The 21,806-nt window shown below is 54.2% G+C and overlaps 1 protein-coding gene across 1 annotated transcript in view; it reads right to left on the reverse strand.

The window, feature by feature from the left end:
- The window catches only part of IGF2R (insulin like growth factor 2 receptor), a 96,027-nt gene that overhangs the window by 14,554 nt on the left and 59,667 nt on the right, over positions 1 to 21,806 (reverse strand). Inside the window, exons 21-39 of the mRNA XM_074368050.1 lie at positions 21,238 to 21,339; positions 19,046 to 19,241; positions 17,422 to 17,592; positions 16,704 to 16,847; positions 16,451 to 16,626; positions 16,122 to 16,209; positions 15,481 to 15,696; positions 14,597 to 14,727; positions 14,094 to 14,191; positions 10,989 to 11,125; positions 9,627 to 9,817; positions 8,001 to 8,127; positions 7,214 to 7,333; positions 6,641 to 6,897; positions 6,145 to 6,363; positions 4,506 to 4,655; positions 2,214 to 2,375; positions 1,227 to 1,434; positions 772 to 918 (exon numbers count right to left, since the gene is read on the reverse strand). Of these exons, the coding sequence (XP_074224151.1) occupies positions 772 to 918; positions 1,227 to 1,434; positions 2,214 to 2,375; positions 4,506 to 4,655; positions 6,145 to 6,363; positions 6,641 to 6,897; positions 7,214 to 7,333; positions 8,001 to 8,127; positions 9,627 to 9,817; positions 10,989 to 11,125; positions 14,094 to 14,191; positions 14,597 to 14,727; positions 15,481 to 15,696; positions 16,122 to 16,209; positions 16,451 to 16,626; positions 16,704 to 16,847; positions 17,422 to 17,592; positions 19,046 to 19,241; positions 21,238 to 21,339 (3,040 nt within the window). The remainder of the gene's footprint in view (positions 1 to 771; positions 919 to 1,226; positions 1,435 to 2,213; positions 2,376 to 4,505; positions 4,656 to 6,144; positions 6,364 to 6,640; positions 6,898 to 7,213; positions 7,334 to 8,000; positions 8,128 to 9,626; positions 9,818 to 10,988; positions 11,126 to 14,093; positions 14,192 to 14,596; positions 14,728 to 15,480; positions 15,697 to 16,121; positions 16,210 to 16,450; positions 16,627 to 16,703; positions 16,848 to 17,421; positions 17,593 to 19,045; positions 19,242 to 21,237; positions 21,340 to 21,806) is intronic.

Below are 21,806 nucleotides of genomic sequence, written 5' to 3' on the forward strand. Positions count from 1 at the left end.
ATAAGATACCCATAATTACCTAAACCTGGGAGCACCACCCAACTGCCCAAGAGAAAGGTCCTGTTACGAAAAGCCTCAGGCCAAGACTGCAGTAGCCCCTTGTAAGTCAGCATTTCTCAGTCCTTACTGCTAGCTGCGTTCCCCGGTTACTTACAAGAACTAAGCACGTTCTCCTGCATTCATCCCACCACCCTCCTGGAAACTCTCATCGGTCTGTGTCACACACGCAGCAGCGGCAAGGGCGCTACATCCGGGCCACTGTGACCCCCAAGCCCAGGCCCCCCGCAGAGCAGCCGGTCACCACACTCCTGATTACTCCCTGGACACCCCGCAGACCCGTGACAGCGGCAGCTCCGCTCAGCGTGAGTGTGAATCACCAGTGCTGAGAACGGGTGTGGACCGAAGTCCTGCGAGCTGGGGAGTGAGCCGCGCTGACCACCCCACACCTGCTTTAGCCCCCGGCCCTGCCGAGGTCTACGTTCAAGGCAACGCAGCACAACCCACAGAGAGCTTAAAAACAGCCTTTCTTGCGGGGAGGGTATAGCTCAGTGGTAGAGCACATGCTTACCATGCACGAGGTCCTGAGTTCATTCCCCAGTACCTCCATTAAAAAAATAAATCTAATTACCCCCCTCCAAAAAACCGCCTTTCATTATGGAAGACAGCCCTGACGAGAAAAGATTATGTGCAGCAGAGTCGCTGCCATGAATTTGGACACTGGCAGAGGTCTGAGCACGATGCGGGCCTCTGGGATGCGGGCGCTCCACTCACAGTGTCTGCAAAACCCCCACTCATGGTCTCGGTCATAGTTGGAGGTCGTCGCGCACCAGAGCCGGGCCCTGCCCTCCAGGACACACTCATCGTAGCTCTTCTCATTGAACAGGAAGGGGAACACACACGGCTCACCGTCTTCAGTTTCTGGAAAAAAGAAGAAATCTACATGACCCCGACTGCCATCATGACACTGGCTGTGCCCGGCCAGATGCGATCCCCTAGGACAAGGACCCCCGTGGAAGCGATCACCCTGGACCAGCAGGGGGACAGCCAGGCCTCCCAGTCACCACGTGAGTGCTGGCACCCAGGGCTGTTAGTACAAGTAGTCTGAGGTCCAGTCCAGGGTCCCAGGGCTCACAGCATCTGGGGTGTCACCCCTCAGTTCACTCCTGCCACCTGATCTCATTTCGTGTTTATTAGGAAAAGGAAATTCAACCGCTGCAAAGATTTACCTGGAGGGCAATTATCTCCATTGGCATAACTTAAAATGACGGCTTCGTCCTGGTGCCTGTAATCCAGTCTCATTGATGCCAGCCGCCCAAAAGATGTCCCCTTGCTCCCTGAAAGCAGACAGACGCCTCCATCCTTACAGCCACCTTGATCCAGGCCTGCGGCCGCAGTACACACCCCCACACTGTAGGTGCGCGAGTCTTGGGTCACCTGGAGAGACATCACCATACGTGGCTGTGACTGGGTCTCGGGGAGAGGGCCGGCACCGCAGAGGGGTGGCTAGGGCAGGAGAGTGGGGCTGTGTCCGCGGGCTGGGCATGGGCTCCTTGGAGTTCACCCTCCTTCTCCCTGGCCCTGACCTCCCCCCACCCTCAGGCGGCAGCTGTGCTCCCGCAGGCCCAAGGTGGGGAGCCAGCTATGAGATCTCAGGCTGCTCTCCCCACTCCCGAAGCCCAGGTCTCCCACCTGTAACCAGGGAGTGCTGTGGACTCAGTGCCCGAGCAGAGTGGCCACAACCTAACTACACGTGTACCTCCCCAGCCCCCCTCCCTCTGTAGGCTCCATCTGCGGCACACCTGTGGGGAGCGCCTGCACCCCAACAAGATCTCCATTACTGGGGCCAGGCCACCGGAACCCGGGCACACAATTCAGAGCTCACTGCTCACCGGCCTCCCTGCAAAGTGCTAAGATCTCGTGGCCTGGCTCCACAGCTGTACGACTCAGTAACATCTATGTCACAGGCCTAAAGGTTCCCCAACCACTGGCAACCCGAGATGTCCACAGCCCCATCAACACAGCACACAGTCCACGACATGAGGCTGGGAGAAACAGCCATCCCCCAGCACACACCCCAGTGGGTCTCAAGTCAGGAAACCTCGCAGCTCCTGCCACCGTCTCCCCTTGGTCAGCAGAAGCCCGGCTGGAGACAAGGAGGGACCCACGTGGGCCTTACTGCATCCCTGATCACAGACCCTGGCGAGCGGCGTTACCTTGAAGGTGCTCTTGGAGAGGCTGGACAGGTTAAAGCTGTAGTGCAGCTGCTCGTCCGTCAGGGAGCAGCCCTCCGTTTTCACCTCATCAGGACAGACCAGCGGGGTCTCCCACTCGAACACAAAGTCACAGTCACTGGTCCTCAGCAGCTTCGGAGTCCCCTGTTTTAAGGAAGAGCATGGGATGGAAACCCACGTATCAGCACAGCATCCTCGCACTGCCCTCTCCTCCCCGGGCAAGGGCCAGAGACACCTGCCCGGGCCTGTGGGCTCCAGCGCTGCTCCCAGACCGCCCAGTTCTCAGGTGACCCCCAGTGGCCTCTCTCCAAGAGGAGGGCGCGATTGTCATCACCAGCGGCAAGGAAGCAGCACTGCCCTCCCACCCTGACACCCTGCCACCGCCAGCCGTGGGCCTGCGCTTAGAGACAGAGTCTCAGTGCTCGATGCTACCAGCCCAAAGGAAGAAAGGGAGGGGTCCTTAACGTCATGACAGAGAAGCATATGAAACTGAGGACTCCCGACGCAAAGTGGGGAGGCCAGGGCTCTGATGTGCTCGCGAGGGGCGTCTCCACTCCACCTTCCCTGGAAACTGAGGATGTTCACAAGTGTGAGACACGACATGGTCCAACATTCCACAGGCCAAGTATTATAAATAAATAGAAGTCAACGTATTTACGCCCTCCCTTCCCTCGTTCAGCAACCGCCGCAAAAACAGATGAGGACTTTCATTTTTAGTTGTTGTCAAGAGTTTGTTTTTCTATAAACTTACGTGGAGAAAGTATTTCCACTGAAGATAAAAAACACAGGGGAAGAAAATCTCTTTAAAATCTTTCCCAACTTGAATGCACACGTGGCCTTGTCTCTAACACCTCATAAACCCTGACTGATCACGCTCCGCAGGCTGCTCAGAGAATCAGCGAAAGTCCAACGGCGCCTGGAGACGCGCGTGCAGACATGGCCAAGTCAACATGCAGGCTCACAGAGAGATAAGGGAGACTGATCGCAGCTCCTCTTGTCTTGATCACTCGGGGTTATCCTCGTGCCCAGCACTCTGTGAGCAGGGACACGTCCACTGCTTCGGGGTGCTGTGGGGCTCTACGTGCAGAGGCCCCAGGCAGCAATGGTCTGTGTGTGCCCACTTCTCTCAATTATTGTCCTGTCCCTCATTGTTAGGCTGCTGCCGGGCCACTTCCTGCCACCGTCCACAGACCCTTCTCCAGCAGCCACAGCTCCCCTTCCCTCACAAACCTGCCACAGGAATCAGAAAGTCACCTTACTGAAATCATGAGACAGGTTACAGAACCATGACCTTTACCTGTCCTCCTAGGGCCAGATGAGCCTTAGAATTAACTTATCACCTGCAGAGTTTTAAGAGGCAATTCAGGATATATATATATTTCTCCCTCTCTCTCTCTCTCTCTCTCTCTTTCTCTCTCTCACACACACACACACACACACAGAGTCCTGTAATCAAACACAGTAATATTTCTATAGCAAAATGTATGAATATTCATACTAAGTGAGACACATACAGAGCCAAGTAGCCTCAGTCCATCCACGTCAAAGACTGGGTGTCCGGAGCTTTAAGGATTTCAGAAGCACAGGAGAGGGAGGGGCTGCGGGCAGGGCAGCCCAGGGCGGAGCTCTGCACCTGAGCAGCAGGCAGGGCTGTGTGCCGTCAGGCAGCCCTTCTGAGTCAATGTAAACTCTACCAATTCATCTCCTATTCTAATGGGAAGTCAAAAGAGAACTTACACAAAGCTATTTATAACACAGTACCCTTTTTAATGGGAGCCAATGCTGTTTGGTAAATGCATGTAAAAGATGTCAATGGCCTCCTTAAAAGTAGAAAGTACAGATTAGTTGTAGCTATTCTGACTCCAGAGGTCTTCTTTCATCTGCTAATTTCTGAATTCTGGGTTATGTCCCGAGTGATCATAGCTGCCGAAACAGCTGTCTGACTTCCCAGTAAGACTAACACCAGTAACGTCGTGATTCAAAAAAGGGAAAAGACAGCCGACACTTCTGTGTATTGGTAGGCAGAGGCGAATGCCACGTCTGTGCTCAACTGTTTAAAAATTCACATTTTTAAATTATAGCAAGCCTCTGTGTAAAATCTGCCCTGGTAACTCAGCGTGGACTGACTTATTGTTAAGTTAATGGTTTTAAATCACTCGATGCACCACTGATACACCGTATGATGCAAGACTGGTATTTTGAATACGGGCATCCTTAGATCTGAATCAGGCGTTTCGGGTTCCCGGCTCCCACAGTGAACAGGCGCTCACTTACCATGCTCACGCCTCTCTTACAGTGAAACGCGATCAGAGAGGTGTAGTTGAAATGCCTGTCCGCCAAGCAAGGAGTACTGCTTTCAAAGTTCAAGTAAACCTCATTAGCTATGGGGTTGAGTATTGGAGGTCCTGTGACTCGGCCAATATCCTAAACGAAGAAAAAAAGCAAACATTTCAGGAAATTAGTTGTTCCCCAGGTTAGGGGAATAAAGGCTAATAAAAAATTGTAAAAATTATGTTACTGGTTTTGCAGAATTGTAGCATCTAAAGAAACTGGGTTAAGAGCAGCACCTTTGACAAATCCTGACAACACAGTGAACCAAAGAAACTTCAGTTTGCCCATGGTTATCAGTTTTAAGCCTATATCAGTAACAACAGTTCTGTTTCTACTCATGGCAGATTTTGGAAGATTCTAGGGAACAGGGATCCCTCTCTCGGGTCCCATCAGGAATGCTGCACCGACTCCTGACGGTGGGAGGCAGGAGCCCACGTAGCTGCCCTGACACTGTCCTGTCTCCCTGCTGCCCAGCACTGCACAGGGACTGCTGTTTCCCCGGCCAGTGACCCAGTGCATCCTCGGGACACACACACTCATTCACCCCTCACCACCTTCTGTGGCTTTGCACAGCACCTGCACACCCAGGCTGCTCAGGGAGCATCTGAGAGCAAATAAACATGAATGGAAGAAAGCTGACTGGCCAGGAACAGTGTGTGTGATGAGTGTGAGTGTGTGTGTGTGTGTGTGTGAGTGTGTGTGTGTGAAGCCACAAGGCATGGTTCGTTCACAGCTGTGGGGCATGTTCGGACCACAATGACACAACATCCTCTTCAGTTAGAGAACTTACTGCTTTTTTTTTTAATCTGCAAAAAGGGAGCCAGGCAGGAAAACACAGCAGACTGGACCTCTCAGAAAGTGAGTCACAGCATGCCTCCCACCTGCGCTGTTAGCAGGGGTGACGCCACAGCGCTTCCCGCCAACCCCCGGGCTCTCTGGACCCCGCGCTTGTCATGCAGCTAAGCCTTTGTCAAATTCCCATCATGACCAGCTTCCCCACCCACTCCCAGCGTTTCTCCCACCAGCGCCACAGACAATGCCTTTTAAAGGACACCTACGTACCTCGTGACAAGACTCACCGTTTAAAGAACACAGACAGAAATAGACCACTTTTGAGATGCATTTCAAATAAAACACACCGAGCGTTTCACAAAATGTGACTATGACTCATGAAGACAATTTTTAAAGATCCCAATCTACACTGAAAAATGCGCTTATGAAACCAAGATTGTCAAGGCAGAGTCTGCAGCTGTCAGCGAACCAGCTGGTGCCCTGCACTATGACTCATTTGCCAAAGAACATGCTTGCGTTTTCCAAGTGTTTTAATGGCCCAAGACCTGCATTTAAACAAAGAAACCAAGCCTCGTCAACGTCCCTGAGGCTTCTAACACCACACACAAAAGAGTGTCTACATGTGTGTTCACACGTGTTTCCAACTCAAAGGCCTTCTGCTACCAAATCCTGACACTGACCCTCCCCCCGCGGGACCCAGACACGGAGCCCCAGCTCAGTTCCCCATTCCGTCTGCCCAAGTCAGCCTCCACTTGCAGAACCGCCTCTGCCCTGGGACCCCCACACTCACTATGGGGGCGCCATCGACAGGCACTTTGCACACAGCGGCTCCGGCAGGGCAGGGCACGCCGTGCATGGGGTTCAGCGGCTGGCAGATGTTGATGTAGAAATCAGGGCTGGCGTCGGAGTACTCGTCCTCACTCTCATCATAGGCCTCGTACCCACCAGTGCGGTGGATGAGGGGCGACAGGTCGATGATGGAGCTGCCGTTCTTCACAGAGCACTCCGTCTGTCAAAGAGGAAACACACCTCGCTGGCGTGCACAGCAGAATGTCCTCGCCACCATGAAGTCACCCCCGAGAATTTAAGCCAAACCAAAAAAAGCACGCAGAGCAGATCGGTGCCCCCTACTGCTTCGTGACATCAACATCAGGGACCTTGAACCCATTATCTCGGGCTCAGGAGGGGATGAAGCAGGCCGGGGGGGCATGTGACTCATAGGAGAACTGGAGAGGGAGACTGGCACAGCTGGGCACTCATCAGAGGCCACACGGGCCCAGACTCACCGGCTGCTCGCAGGCCAGAGGCGTGTGCCAGGAGAAGAAGAGGGTGCACGTCTGCTTGTCCAGGGAGATGAGCACCGGCCGGTTGGTGGGCCCAGTCTCGGGGCGGCACACGAAGCTGATGACGCTCTTGTAGCTCAGGCCGGTTTTGGAGGGACACGGGGACCCGTCCTCGTACACCAGCTGTAAGACCTGGTCCACGTAGGCCAGCCTCTTGCTGGCCTTGCCCACACTGATCCTGGTCTGCCCAAAGCAGGCCCCTGTCCCAGACGCAAAAAGGGGAGAGAAAAACACACAATGAGGGTCTCGAACGTCTCATTTTCTGATGAGAACTTTAGGCAAATCCAGACTTTGACATTCAGAACTGTTGCTTGTAATTTTGAGCGTCCTATGTGGTTTTAGCAGATGTTACACATCTTGTATTTCATCACATGGCCCGAAATACCCCCCACTAGCCGCCTGCTGCAGGTGAAGGCGTCTCATCTTCTCTTCGCTAGAGGAGTGCGGAGGGCAGGCCGACCCTGGGGACGGGGGACAGGAGGGCCGCGCGACAGGCAGGCGGGCGGGCGCACTCACCCACGCCGGGGGCGCAGTTCTCGTTCTCCCCGCACACGCTGATGTAGACCAGCCCCTTCTCGCTGTAAGCGGCGGTGTATCCACCTCTGCCGCTCAGAGAGCTCAAGTCAAACAGGTGTCCTGCAGGGGCAACGGGACAGATGGGGATGCTTGGAGGCCCATCACCGTGGATCCCACCAGCCATCCAGCCTCCTGACTTCTCACCACGAGTCACTGCCCCCTTCACTGACACGGCCATAAAGCCCTTCCCTACTAGCTAGGAAGTACCACAAGACCGTCAGTTCCCAAATTTATGAAATGGCCTGTCTTTCCCCAGGAGACAGGGGCTCACGGCACCCTCCTCCTCCTGGGGCAGGGCCACAGTGGTCACCAGGACTCTGGTGGGGTCGGGAGGGCCCTACTCCTCCCACAGCCAATGAACCTGCACCTTTCCAGTCCCCAGCACAGAGACTCGGTGGAGGCCTCCTGGTGGCCCCTTGTTAACTCTGAAAGGTAACAGGAGATGGCCTAGAGCTCGTGACCGGCACCCCAAAAACAGGAGTTACAGGGAGACTGGCTTTCAGGGAGAGGATCAGTCTCTTCTCCACTGAAGGAGAACTCGAGTCAACAGCACTGGGCAGACCCAACACACACACCGACAGGACAGGATGCTGCTGCCTCGGGGTGCCGCGCTCCCCAGACTCACACTGGGCCTCTCACCATGTGCTGTGTGTGCAGTGTGACTGGCGTGTGTGTGTGGTGTGACCAGCTTGTGTGTGTGCGCGGTGTGTCCGGCGGGGTCCCTCACCCGTGGCGGGGTTGGTGACTTGGCAGTCGCCGTGCACGTTGCTCCTCACGGGACATGCGGCTGCCGTGGGCCAGGAGAAGGTGTACTCGCATTCCTCCACCGCGCTGACCAACATGGGCCTGGAGTTCTGTGAGCAGAGGACAGACGTCACCGCCGGGGCACGCGCCTGACAGACCCAACGACACTGACTTGACTCAGACAGGAGCTTCCCTGCCAAGCACCACAGTGCGTGAACGTCTCAACGTCTTTGCGGGATGAGGGCAGATTGAGAAAAATAAAAGAGTCAGGATTTGTTCCTGAGATACCACGGGGGGCTTGACACACACAGGGTGAGACGTAGGCTGAAATCCCCGGGGGGGGCGGGAAGGTTTTCCCACAGCTAAGACAGAAGACGGGGCAGGGACAGGGTGGACAAAGGTGCTCAAAGGGCTGCTGGGAATCAGGAGTGAGGAAAGAAGTGATTCTGTCCAGGAAATGAAATCTGCTATGATGGACAAAACAACAAGAGCCTCTGGAAGAACCAGTGTGGGTTAACTAGTCTCCGCACTACACTGGTGAGGGCTGGCTCCCGACGTCTCAAACATGTTCCGTCCACACAGAGCGGGTGAGAGTCATCCAGCAGCACCCGCCCTCCCCGGTGAACCCCACGCCGGCCTGGCTCCTGGGCCACCACAGGCCCGCACAGCACTGCAGCCCTGGCCCCCTCGTGAGGAGCCCTGAGCCGAGGTTTCCAGACCTCAGTGGCCCAGGAGCCTGGGCCACACCTCTGCACTATCTTCCGGGAGGAACCCTTAGCCAGCACCCCTGACAAGAGGGCAGGTCGCAGGTTCCCGAGTGGCCTGCATCCCAGGCCCCTCCCACTGCCGGCCAAACGCCGCCGGACAGGTAGCAGTTCAACCTGACGTGGAGTGGGCTGGCCCAGCCCGACCTCACTCACATCAGCTACAACTCAAATCTCACAGAATAGCACCCGGGCTTCGCCTTCATCTCCCATGCAGAGACATTCCCGTGGTGAACAGCAGTCCGGAGAGACCATTAATTCAGCCCACACCTGCTTAACTGCACAGACCGACCCATCAGGGAAAGGAATCACCACGGAGGTGGGAACCCAGCTGCCGCGCACTGACCACACACTCGGCGTGACGCCTGGCGCTTCCCACCTCCTCTCTCTCAGCCTCATGGCGATTTGGTGAGACAGGTAGATCTCATGTCGTGAATGGGTGACCGGTTTGCTGGTTAAGTTACTGGGTTACACAGTCAGGGATGGGCGAGCCACCTTGGGACTGGTTCTGCCCGCCCTTCTGCTTTACCCAAGTGGCCTCGAGGAAGACAGAGGGCAGGCTGCCAGACGCCAGTTTCCACTCCAGCCTTTGGGGAATCTAAGTCAAACTTCAAAAAGAATCAACTAACTCTAGAACTAAAACCTCCAGGGCGGCCCAGGGGCCAGAGAAGGAAGGCACTCCAGGAGCACAGGGCCGAGGCCGGGCTGCTCTCACCCGCTGTCAGGCCGGGCACCCCGAGCTCCTCGACTCTCCTCCCGGGAAAGGAAGACACCAGTCCCGCCGAGCTGTGACGCGTACCGTCCCCAGAGCCGCACATCGGGGCCGAGGCCGCTGTGTCACTTACCACCTGGCTCTCGCTGCAGCTGAAGTGGATGGTGGTGGACTTCTTCCGAATCCGATCGGGACACAGGTCACCATCGACATACTTCAGCAGAGTCATGCCATCTCTCCACTGGGGACCATCTCTCACCCTGCCGAGGTTCACGGGCTCGGAGCCACTCAGCAGACACACGGCCGCCTCTGGGGGGCACGGCTCTGCGGCACAAGGGGTACGATGAACAGAGACATCAGTGGTTCTCCAGCCTTGGGCTCACAAGGCACGTATGGCCAGCTGCGACATATTGACTCTAACAACCACTCCGAAGTGTCAGTGATTTCTTTCACGTACGTCACATGCCAAAGATACCACGCAAGTTCTCCCTCAATTAAACGCTGTTTTACCATAGGTGGACGGGGGGCTGGGGTGTGGGGAGAGTCTAAGGCGCAACAGCCTAAATTACTCCTGACCCCGAAGCAGGATGATGCTAAAATACCTCGATTAAGCCAATGGGACGTTTTAAACGGCCTGCGTTCATGGGCTGTGTTTACCTAAGGAGCCACCAAGAGCTGCGCCATCTTCCCAGTCCCCAAAATGCCTGTGCCATCTGCCCTGGGCAAATGAGCCCCTTCACAGGTTAAGAACCTCAGTGTCACCAGTCTGGTCAGCACACAAGGCAACGGGAAGTGGGCCACGGCCTCAGACCATGCAGAGGATGGAAACACTTATCGTAGTTACATAACGGGGGTGGGTACAGCTCAGTGGTGGGGTGCATGCTTAGTGTGCACGAGGTCCTGGGTTCAATCCCCAGCACCGCCATTAAAAATAAATAAATAAACTGAATCACCTCCCCCACCCCTTGAGTTGAAGCCAGATAAGACGTGAGCGAGCTGCATGAAACTCCATGAAAATGGGACAGATCTCGTTTTCAGGATCCCAACAGGGGGCACCGTGGTCTCTGTGCATCGCCCCTGGCCCCACGTGGACCGCTGAGTTCTAGTCTCATCACTGGCACCAGGGGTCTGGGTGCATCGTAAGGGGCCCTCACCCACATTACTCTCAGTAGATGCGTGGGGCAGGTACCCACATCTCCTTTCACACCCTCCGATCTCCTGCCCTGCTGAGAATTACCTGCAACGATGATTATTTCTACCTCTGTCTCCTCAAGTTCAAAAAAGGTTATACAGCGTTTCCAGCAGAGCCTTCAGCACTGATTTGTCCTGGGCCGCACCAGGGTCAGTCACTGACCCTCAGATAACTCTTCCTGTTACTTCTTGGCCAAACCACTCACATAACAGAAAGCAACACACCTTCAAGGAGCCTCACTCTTACTCGTTCCTTCCCCATAAAGCCCCTTACAAGCCACCAGCCCACCCTGAGACCCCTCACCCGAGCCAGCCTGGGGAGCCAGAGACTTGCAAACGTTGATGAGGTAGTGCTCGGTGGCCCCCGTACTCGTGATGGCCTCCCAGTTGTCACTGTATCTTGACAGGGGTGAGAGGTCGTAGGTGTTCCCAGCCCCGTCTCTGAAGGGAAGAAAGCACGGCCGTCAGGTTCAGCTCTGTCTAACGGGGTCCTCGGTGCCCCATCTGGAAAGGCTCCGGCACTTAGAGCACAGCCTAGTCCTGACACCCTGGGAATCAGGTCCTTCCAGGGACAGAACTTTATGCGGGACTCTCCCATCTCTGGTCAACCAGCAGCAACACAGCCTGAGTTCAGGAAGCATCAAGCCTTGTTCAATGCAATTATGTATTAACCTGAAAAGGCAAACAGCAAGTGCTTGCCCTGCTCAGGCCGGTGAGCAGACGAGGGTGCCCGGCTGGGGCATACGGGGCCCCCTCAGGCAGCCCGGGAAGGCCACCTGCTGTCTGAGCCCGAGGCCGCCGGCAGTCACTGACGTAAAACCGGCCGGGGCGGACTTTCTGCTCAAAGGTTTACTCACTACACAAATTCCAAACAAGGACAGTTACTGGGAACCAGCCCCACACCAGGTGCAGAGTCAAAGGTAAGAAAGACAAATACTCCACCTGCGGGGCACCAGGTCCAGGTAGAGACAGACAAGAACACCACTTGAGTGAGAATCACTCATTCATTCAAAAACCACGTGCCCCACAACTGGGGGTGTTGTATTGAAGGAAAACAGATCAAAATCGCCCATCTTACGAAGCCTGCAGAAGTCACCAGTGGAAGAAAAACCACAAACAAGAACTTTTTTTTTTTTTAATGTGTATCAGATGGCAACCAGAGTGAAGAGAATAAAAGGCAGGGTGGTGGGGTGGGCAGGGATAAAGTCTGGGAGAGGGAAGAGGAGATGAGATCAGACAGCACTCAAGAGACCACCTTCCTAAGGAGCCACCTCTGAATAAACTCAGTAAGATATGGAAGAGCCAGGCATCCAGGGACCCAGCACAGCACAGCATAGGCAGAGGGAGCAGCACGAGCAAAGGGCCTGGGGCACAGAGAGCCTGGTGAGGTCAAAGGCAAGGAGCCCCATGTGGTCGGAGCAGATCAGACGTGAGGAGTGAAAAAGCAGGGGCTGTGGTGAGACGTGATACAGGGGGTGTTCCAGCCTGTAGTGAGGACTCCAGCTTGAGACGGGCTTCACTGCACTGAGGGGTTTCAGCAAAAGCACCCTCGCTGACCTATAATTCAACAGGTTCACTCTAATCATCATGCCGGACTGTCCCGCGTGTAGCAAGGGGACCGACTGAGGGGTGACTGCAGTGGTGCAGGTGCAAGATAAAGCCACATGAACCAGGGTGGCGCACTGCTTCCAGAATGGAGAGTCTGAGGTATTCTGAAAGTTGATGGACCGTCAACGGCCACACCACCCAGAACACGTCCAATCTTGTCTGAAAGTTGATGGACCATATAAATAGGATAAGAGAGAAAAGATGCCAGCATTAACTAATACTGGAATCTGTGGGAGCCACCAGTTTTTGCAGAAGCAAGTCCTCAAGAACTTCACCTAATGGACCAGCTGAGATGCTTACTGTAAATGGTTGAAGATCAAAAGAGGAAACTGAAACTATCGTGAAAGAAGGGGGCAAAATGGAGGGAAGAAAGGGTGGATTAGAAAGAGTACCAAACAGACCTCCTAGAATGAAAAGTACAGTCATGAAAATTAAAAAGGCAACAGTCAAAACAGCGAATTAAACCAGCTAAGAGACCAGCTGATAAAACTGATTAATAGAAGTTCCAGAAGAGACAGATAAGGTTAGAGGCAACATTCAAAGTTACAGTAACTGCAAATATTCCGAAACTAGTAACAGACACGCATCTTTAGTTTCAGAGAGCACTGACTTGCAAGCAACACAGACAATAAAGCCCTATACAAGCAAATCAGAGCGAGACTGTGGAATACACACAGGGAAATACATAGGGAAGGCATGAAAATAGGACCAAAGGGGGCAGATCCTCTACCAGCAACGCTAAGCACAGGAAGATGATGGACACCTTCAAAGTGCTGATACACACGCACAAACTGTTAACCCAGAATTCTGTATGAGGCCAGCGAGGATAAGCCCAAGCCTTTTCAAATGAAGACCAAGACTGAACCCCACAGACTCTGTCAGAACTACCGCACGGGTGGTGCAGTGCGATGTGGACCCCAGGCCTGGGCAGCGGCGGTACAAGGAGTCGGAGTCAGGAGATGAGCCAACAGTGGACTTACTGGTATAAATCACTAACTGTATGTATTTCCTACGTCACTAACACTTCAAAAATTATTTCTTTATCTAAATAAAAGGACATAACACAACAAGAAGACTGGAAGGAAACACGGAAATGACCAAATTTCTCCCAGGACAGGACGCTATAACTCAGTGATTTTTTTCAGGTGGGGTCCTCACACAGCAGAAATGTCAGCATGTCCCTTCAATACTCAGGACGTGCAGACCCAAGAAACCACACTCTCCAGGGACAGAACCCAAGAGGTCTACTTTGTAATAGTTCTGAGAGTGACACAACTGAAATTCACACACAGTGAAGGTCACCTTATCTCGAGAGCTGCCAATCACCCGATTTCAGAGGCTTACTTGAGCCACAGGTAACAGAACAAAAGAACCAGGCGGCCACCAAGAGCCTGCCGGTTGGGTGTCACCCCCTCGTGCTCTCTCCAGCCCACCCCCATGCAGCTCCGCCATCACCTTCCTCTTCACTGTTGTGTCTCCAGACACAGGCAGCCCCTGGGGAGGAGCAGAGGCCAGGGCACACCCTGCTCACTCCAATCCGCTCAGACCCATGAATCATGCACGGTTTTCTGTTTCAACCACAATCACTTCCCTGAACCTTAACTCAAAGTAACCAAAGCCTCTCAGAGCTGTGAAGGGTTTCATAGGTAACCTAACCCAACTTGCCAGTTTAATATTCAGGAACTAAGGCTTCAAGAAAGCACCTGACTAATCTAATGCCCTGTCCCTCAGGCAACTATTAAAGCAAAAATATTATCAAGTAAATCAGACTGCCCAAGAGCCAACATCCCCATGCACTTACTTGAATGAACACTCGGTCAGGTCAAAAGGCGGGCAGGCATACTGCGTGCGCCACTCGAACAAGTAGGAGCAGTCCGAAGTCTCCTGGAGGAACACCGGCTGCAAAAGTTGAGAGACATACCCATTAAGTGGAAACTTCATTTGCGGGGGGCGGGGGGGAGGGTTAAGACTTTTTTCTTAATAAAAAAAGTTTTTTAAATATATTTTTACTGGAGGTACTAGGGATTGAACCCAGGACCTCGTATGTGCTAAGCATGCACTCTACCACTGAGCTATACCCTCCCCACTGGGAAACTTCAGTTTTAAGGATGCAAATAGTAAGGGATGGTCCTGATCTTTACTCAACACGCACTGATCAAGGCTTGAACTCATTTTCTGTACAGAACATATTTAAACTAAGTTAACCAGGAGACTTCAAGACTTAAGAGCAGATTCTTTTATAAGACAGTGGCCCCTGAGCTGGCAGACCGACCCTCCCACCCCATGTGCACTGAGCACACTCACCGCCTGGGTGCTGCGGTCACAATAAAAAAAGATGGTCGTTGAGCGCTGGTACACCTTGTGGCAAGGGTCCCCCCCAGTATAGTTCATCTTCAACACCCCATTCTCATAGGTCAGCTTCTGAGTAAGCAGACCTGTTCAAGAAGAAGCTAGTCAAACAAGGATTGGTTCACGAAGTCCCCAGGCCACCAGGCTGGTCCCCAGACATGTTACGCCACACACCCTGAATGAACTCTCACAGGACCAAGTATGTCTGGCCTACCAGCACTGGACCACTGGCCCCATCACATGACACCATGGAAGAATAAAACCAGGCCTTCTCTTGGCCAAGGCTGTGACCTTCCAGACTACCCACGGGATCACCGACATGGAGACACTCCTCAGCCTGATGAGCTAAGAGGATGTCACCTCGTCTGCACAGCCCCCAAGGTCTTCCCACACACCCCCCATCAACTACTTCAACTTCTTTTTTTTAAAGTTCTTAAACTTAGCATCACTTGCCCGGCTGTTGAGACAGCACAATGACCACAGCCTGCCCCATAAGTTTTACAGCCCAAGCCTACACAAAATGTGTCCCCTTGGACTCAATTCTAGAAAGTACGACCTCATTAATAGTCCAGTGGGTCCTAAAGGTAAAATAGAAAAAAGAGACATGAACTTAGAATCAGTAACTGGCGTGGCTAAGCACGAATGAAATAAACTCTAACAACGCTCATCAGCCGCGGCCCGGCTACGAAAATCAAGCGAAAGCAGAGACGTCACTAACACGCTGTCCCCTGGAGCGCAGGAGCCACCCTTCCCACCTGAGACAGACGTCGCCTGTAGCCTGATGTCTTAAATATGTAATTCCATTCTTGTGCAAAAACAAGGAGGAAGAACCACGGTACCTGCCACTTTCTGAAATCCCTCGGGTCCCCGCTTTTCCTGACATGACGAGACGACCCTGGACCTGTCACCGGCCGAGCAGACGCCTGAGGACAGCCTTCCGCAGACGCGGAAGTAGTACGTGTACTCGCCGGCGCTCACGACCGTGTCGTTGAGGGCGAGAGGCTTCAGGTCATACAAGTTGCCATGCCTCGGGTCCTTCACTTCACAGTTGTCTCCTTCAAGAACACGGCGAGGGAAGGGCATCGACACAGGCACTCACACTTTCAGGCAAACGTTTTGCAACTTTTCATCAGCTAGGAACTGTCTTAAAATAGGCATTAAATATCATTTCCACCTGTTTTCATCTGGTTTGTGTGCATGAGACAAACTGCCTGGCAAACAGCTTTCTAGAAAAGCTTCAGGTCACAGGCTGAAGATCCACGTAAGCAAGACAAAGGCCCACGTTCATGTTCTCACCAACCACCCACCAGTCAGGAACGTGAGGAAAATGTTACAGGTAAAGTTAGCAACGGAGTGGGGCGAACAAAACTCAAGGGTGAGAATGACCCGCCCGCTGACACGCGGGGCTGCACGCCCATGGGGCTGCTGCGCCCCCTTCGCACATCCACACGTCGCTGAGCGGCGTAGGGCGGCGTCTTACCTTCGACGCGGACCACAGGACAGGCCTCCACCGTTCTCCAGACAAACACGTACTCGCAGTCGTCCAGAAGCTGAAAGGTCGGCGATCCCTGCAGTGGAAACCAACAGTTCACTGTGCTCTCACTTAGCAAAGAGAATCAGTCAAACGCCAGCCAGAGCTGACACCCGACTTGCAACCACGAGAAAAGTACACAGCACTTGGGAAACATGTCAGACCTGCGGGGACACAGCACGTGCTGGTCGGGCCCTACTGATGGCCTGACCCCCTCGAGAACATGGGCAAGCTCTAACTCAGACAAGAGAGCCGAGGTGGCAGGGACAGGCACGCACCGTCGTGTGGGAGCACTCGAGCATAATCCTGGTGGAGAAGCGCTGGTTCCCGCACTTGTCACCGTTGACATAGACGAGGCTCAGGGACCCATTGGCGGCAGCTTGAGGGCTGACCTGCACGACGCCCAGGTTCCAGCTGCTGTCCTCCGACACCAGGCAGGACCCCACAACGCTGCCTGGAAGAGCCAGCAAGGCCGTTGGACGTGGGGAGGGGGGGGGCACGACCAACTGGGGTCCAAGGCGCGACACCCACCATGGCAGCCGGGAATGTAAGGGAGGGAGTTGCAGACACTCAGGTAGAAGGTTCTCCTCTTCCCATCAGCCGAGGTGTCAACTGCAGTCCAAGGCTTCCTGGCTTTGCTTAAGCCGCTCAGATCATACTCGTTCCCAGCCGGGTCTGAAACACAAGGCAAATGCTGGAGACCCCTGCCTTCCCATGAGCGCTGGGCATCACTTCCAACCCCAAAGACCAAGGATGCACAAACAGAGCATCATTTCAGAAAAATGAGGGGACCCACAGCAAGCCGAGAGGGCTTCCAACAGAAACATCATCTGCCTGGCCCTCAGAACCGCGACTCACGACAGAGCACTGTGGACATGGAGGTGGGGCCGGTCCCCAAGGAACAAGGGTCCTGGAAGCCCCACTGGGTGTCAGGGTCCGTCTAACAGGGCCTCATCCTGGTTCTTTTTCTCTCACTCAGGTGAGAAGCTCTGACAGTGTATTTGACTTTCCCCTTAGTTTTCTTCTGTTCTTAAGCAGCTTCTGATTCCAAAATATTGCTTAAAACCATGAATTACAAATCCCGACTCTCCTCAAGAGAAATTTTATAACTCTAGGCATTGTCCACAGAAAACACGTAGCACACATGTCGTGCTGCCTGTAAAATAAAACACACACACACACACACACACACACACACACACACACACTCTTTTGATCAGCCTCTTAATTCCTGGTCCTCCAACCTCACCTGTGACTTGGCAATCCACCGGAGAAGGTACACAGGCCAAGGCCGTTTCAAACTCAAAGAAAGTGTCCCGGATCCCAAGGCCAGAGTCGATGTCTTGATGCAGGAACCTGGGGTTCCCTGGGTAAACGTCACCATTGCAAACAAAGCGGATGATGAAAGCATCAGCTCTCCCTGGAACAGGAAGGCCAGGCTGTGAGCAGCAGCAATCATAGTGCCGCTGCCCGCACGCGTGTGTGGCACCAGGATGGCGCCCCCGAGAACCAGCCTCCAGGCCACCCCCGGGAATTCGTGCCGCAGCACTGGGTCTGTTCCAGGGACCTGATCCGAGCTCCAGGGAGGCCACATTCATTGTGACAGTGACTGACATAAAGGTGGGTTTACACCATGAACTTGGCATTCTTACATTCCAGAAAGGATGCAAATGTTACATCCATTTATCCTCCCAAATGTTAGAAAAACATCACTCTCAGGTCCTACTATGCACAGGAGTGAAATACACAGAAGAAAGCCCCCACCTCCTAGGAGACGACATCCTCGTTCGGCCTGAGGCGCCAGGCAGAAAGGGAGTGGAGTGTGGCAGGGACAGGGCCTAAGGAATCACAAGGGTGGCGGGGATGAGGCGTGGCGGTTTTGAATGTGGCGACCGGGCTCACTGCGAAGGTGACATCTGAGCCCATACCTGCGGAAGTGAGGAAACAAACCGCCCGGCCATCCTGAGAGAAGAGGGAACAGCAAGGACCAAGGCTCAGGAGGGGACGTGGGCGAGTGGGCCTTCACAGTTCTGGGAGCACGTGGCCACCGGGACTGAGCCAGGAGAGTGGAGGGTGACCCCGTCAGAGAGAAGCAGCAGGTGTCCCACAGCCACTGGGTCGGGGTTGGCTTCTACTCTGGGTGCAGGTGGGGCCCTGGGGGCCCTGAGCTGGAAGTGACGTGACCTAACATTCAAAATGTCACTCTGACTGCCAAGAGGAACACAGGCTACTGCAGTGGGGGTGGGGAGGAGGCTCCCACAGCAAGGGGACCACAGTGGCTGGGGGCTGCATTCACAGAAGAACGTCGTGGTCACTGACACATTAACAGGTCCAGAGGTGCCCATTTAACACATAAGGAAACTGAAGCAGAGAGGTTAAGGAACAGGCTGGGCCGGGGTTAACACAGTTATGCACGTGCTGTGCCCCTGGCTTGCTGGAGCCTGGATTCAAACCCCGCAGAGTAAACATTGGCAGCTGTCAGCCACACGAGCTCAACAGTAACCCTGCAACGGCCTTGCCGGCTCTTCCAGGCAACGCTGTGCGGTCCTGCCTGGTGTTGGAGGACAACAGCTGGAACCTGGGCGTCATACAGGTCAGCCCTCAGTCTGCCGCCAACGGGTCCCTGAGCCTCGTCTTCATCAACAGCGACAAGTGCAGGAACCAGCACTTCTCCACCAGGCGGGCAGACACAAGGAAAGAGCCCCGGCACCCGTGGTCCAGGATCCCTCTCACCGCAGGATGGCCCCCAGGGGCCTGGCGGAACACAACAGGGGGCCGTGCACGTGTGGCCCAGAGTCTCCGGGCACTCAGGTCACGTACTCAGAACCACCAGACATTTGTCAGCTGCAAAAACAACACAGATCTGGGCTCACCTCCAGAATGGGAAGGCGACCCCTTGTAGGTCAGAGTTATGAAGCCCTCGGTGGACAGCTGAAGGCTCTTCTCCAGTCCAACCAGCCTTCCCGGCTTCAGATTCTTGAGGTCCTCCTCCTGGGTCTCTGCCTCACAGCCGGAAGCCGGCTTTCCGTCCAGGGTCCCACAGAGGGGCGTCGTGCCACACACATTAAACTGCAGGCCGGACAGTGAGAACCACACGCTAACTCAGGGCACGTGACTCACCAGCAACACGAGCCCCAGCAACTCAAAGCCTGCCAAGCTAAACAGTTGTTACTTATTACCAAAATTACCAACTTTCCATGTTTGGGCAGTTACTTTCCTAAATCTAGCACGTAAGGCCAAAATGAGCGTCCAAATGGCAATGCCCAGAATTGCCCCTAAGGCTTTATGCGCACAGCCTGCATCCCTAAACGCATGATACATGTTACACGTGATAATGCAGCATCTGTAACGGAAGGAACACGAGTAGTCAGAATTTCACAGTATTTTTGACCACATTAGAAAAAGTACATATAGTTGAAGTCACGTTAATTAAAAGTAAATAAAACGTGATACCCCTGTATTTCTTAAAGATGTTGACACCATTCCACTGAAGGGGAATATGTTCTTTGGTTTGAACACACAGAAAGGAAAGACTTCTCTGTAACTGGTTAAGTGTCCGCTAACAACATCTACTAAATTAGGATCTACGTACAGAAAGTGATGTTCCTAGACCAAAGCTTCCTGCTTAAGAAATGGCCAGTCAAGACTACACCCCAGACAGGTGCCCTGCAGCCACGCGGGCTGTGTGGTTACAGGAATCTGATGGTGCAGATTCAGGGCCCCCTCTCCCCTTTCTGGTCCTGCCCATAAGTTCACAACAGAGCCGAGAGAAGTCCAGGATGGCTCTGCCAGGTGGTGGGCACCAGCCAGCCTGGCTGCCCCCACCCACTGGCCTCTCCATTCGCGGGTGCTCAGGCACCTTAGCAGCGTCTCACTTGGCAGCTTCGGCCGCACGGGGGCCCCCAGGAGCAGGATGGGGCCGCTGGGCCTGGCAGGCCGGGTGAGACGGGTGCGATGCCAACAGTCAGCTGGAGGGCGGGGGTATCCTCAGCCTCTCCGGCAGCACGCTGACCGTGCCTGTCTCCCAGGAGCCTGGACACCTCCCAGTTTGTCCCCGCCACCTGCGACTGACAGGAGTGACGCACACCTGCTACGCCTGCTACTGCACGGGCAGAGCCTGTCAGGCCTGCCCCTGGCATGTTCTCCGCGGGGTCACCCCTTCTGGCATGCTCCTCAGGGGGCGCAACAAGCTCGTCCACCTCACGCACTCACACTGACATCCAGCTGCGCTGTCACCTGTTAGAACCTATTATAAACCAAACTGGAGCAGCAGTTTCTGAGAGGATGTCGGTGGAGGGATGGGCCCTGGCCAGGTGTCTTCCGGCCCCGGAACCCGCTGTACGCTCTCCGGCACGCACTGCGCTTCTCTGCTTCAGGTTTTTATAAGACAGTCCCAACCCAACTTCCTGTTTTCAAAAGTTATTCTCTTCTCCCAGCATGGATTTTGCTAGAAATTAACTGAAATAAAGATTCTTAAAAAGCTTCCTTCCTTTCCAACAGCACTCAGTGTCTAACCAAACGGCATTAAGTGGAGGTTTTCCTCCTCGCTGCTCGAGACACAGCATCAGGGCCGCCCATGGAGGGAGTGAGGCCAGAAGATCCCAGAGCACAGCCGGTGGGTTGTCCCCTTGTTACAGGGAAAACAATCACCGTTTCCTCTGGACTAGCGGCTCTCAAACCTCACTGCACATCAGAACCTCCTGGGGCCTTGTTAAAACAGACCGCTGGGCCCCACCCCGAGACTCTACAGGTTCCCAGGCAATGCCCAAGCTGCTGGACGGAGGACCATGGCTCCAGACACTCGGCCACAGGTTAAGAATAGCTTATTTTCTGAAGAATGACACCCTCACGTCTGCACTGATGCAGGATGGGGTGATGGTTTCACCTCACTTGCCCTTAAATCTGGATTTTCTGAGTCCCCGGGGTGAGAGCTACCATCACCGCGAGCTGGGCAATCCCTGAGGATGCTGCCCGCCCCACGCCTATTCCCCATCCCCAGCTGCAGGTGACTCAGGAATCCTCCCCTCGTTTCAAAGCAAAACAGAATTCATCACGTAAGCCTTACCAAGAAGATCTTCCCGATGCCTGAGACCACGTATCCTTGGGACTTGTTTAGTGGGTTCAGATCAAACACATACCCACTGTTGGGGTCCCTGATGGAGCAAGCCTGCAGGAACCAAAGGGGGAAAGAATCACTCAAACGAAGTCCACGAGAACACGGCAAAGCCAGAGCACCTCCAAAACCTGCCCGCATGGACCTCTTGGACTTTAAAGCCCACTCAGAGAAGCAGCCCCGTGTGTGCTCATGGCCCTGACAGACATGGCAACTGAAGTGCTCCAGGTGTGACACCGGCTCAGAGATGCTGACGGTACTCGAGCTCTTAAGGCTGCAATCATTACCTGGACAAGAAGATGGCTGCTGATCCCCAGGGAAATGTGAGAACTGTAAGAGACCCACAATTCATTAACTGTCTCTTCTCCTCTTCTAGGAGGTGGAAGGAACCTCCCTACCCCAACGTGTCTTTTTTCTGTCCCGCCCACCATATGCAGGAAACAGAGCGGCAGCCACAGCCTTGGGCTGCACTGACGGTGGGTGCGGGCGGCATGCCACCATGCCCACCCTCCCCGGGCACC

This window comes from Camelus bactrianus, chromosome 8 (assembly GCF_048773025.1).
Source record: "Camelus bactrianus isolate YW-2024 breed Bactrian camel chromosome 8, ASM4877302v1, whole genome shotgun sequence".
NCBI classification, from domain to species: domain Eukaryota; kingdom Metazoa; phylum Chordata; class Mammalia; order Artiodactyla; family Camelidae; genus Camelus; species Camelus bactrianus.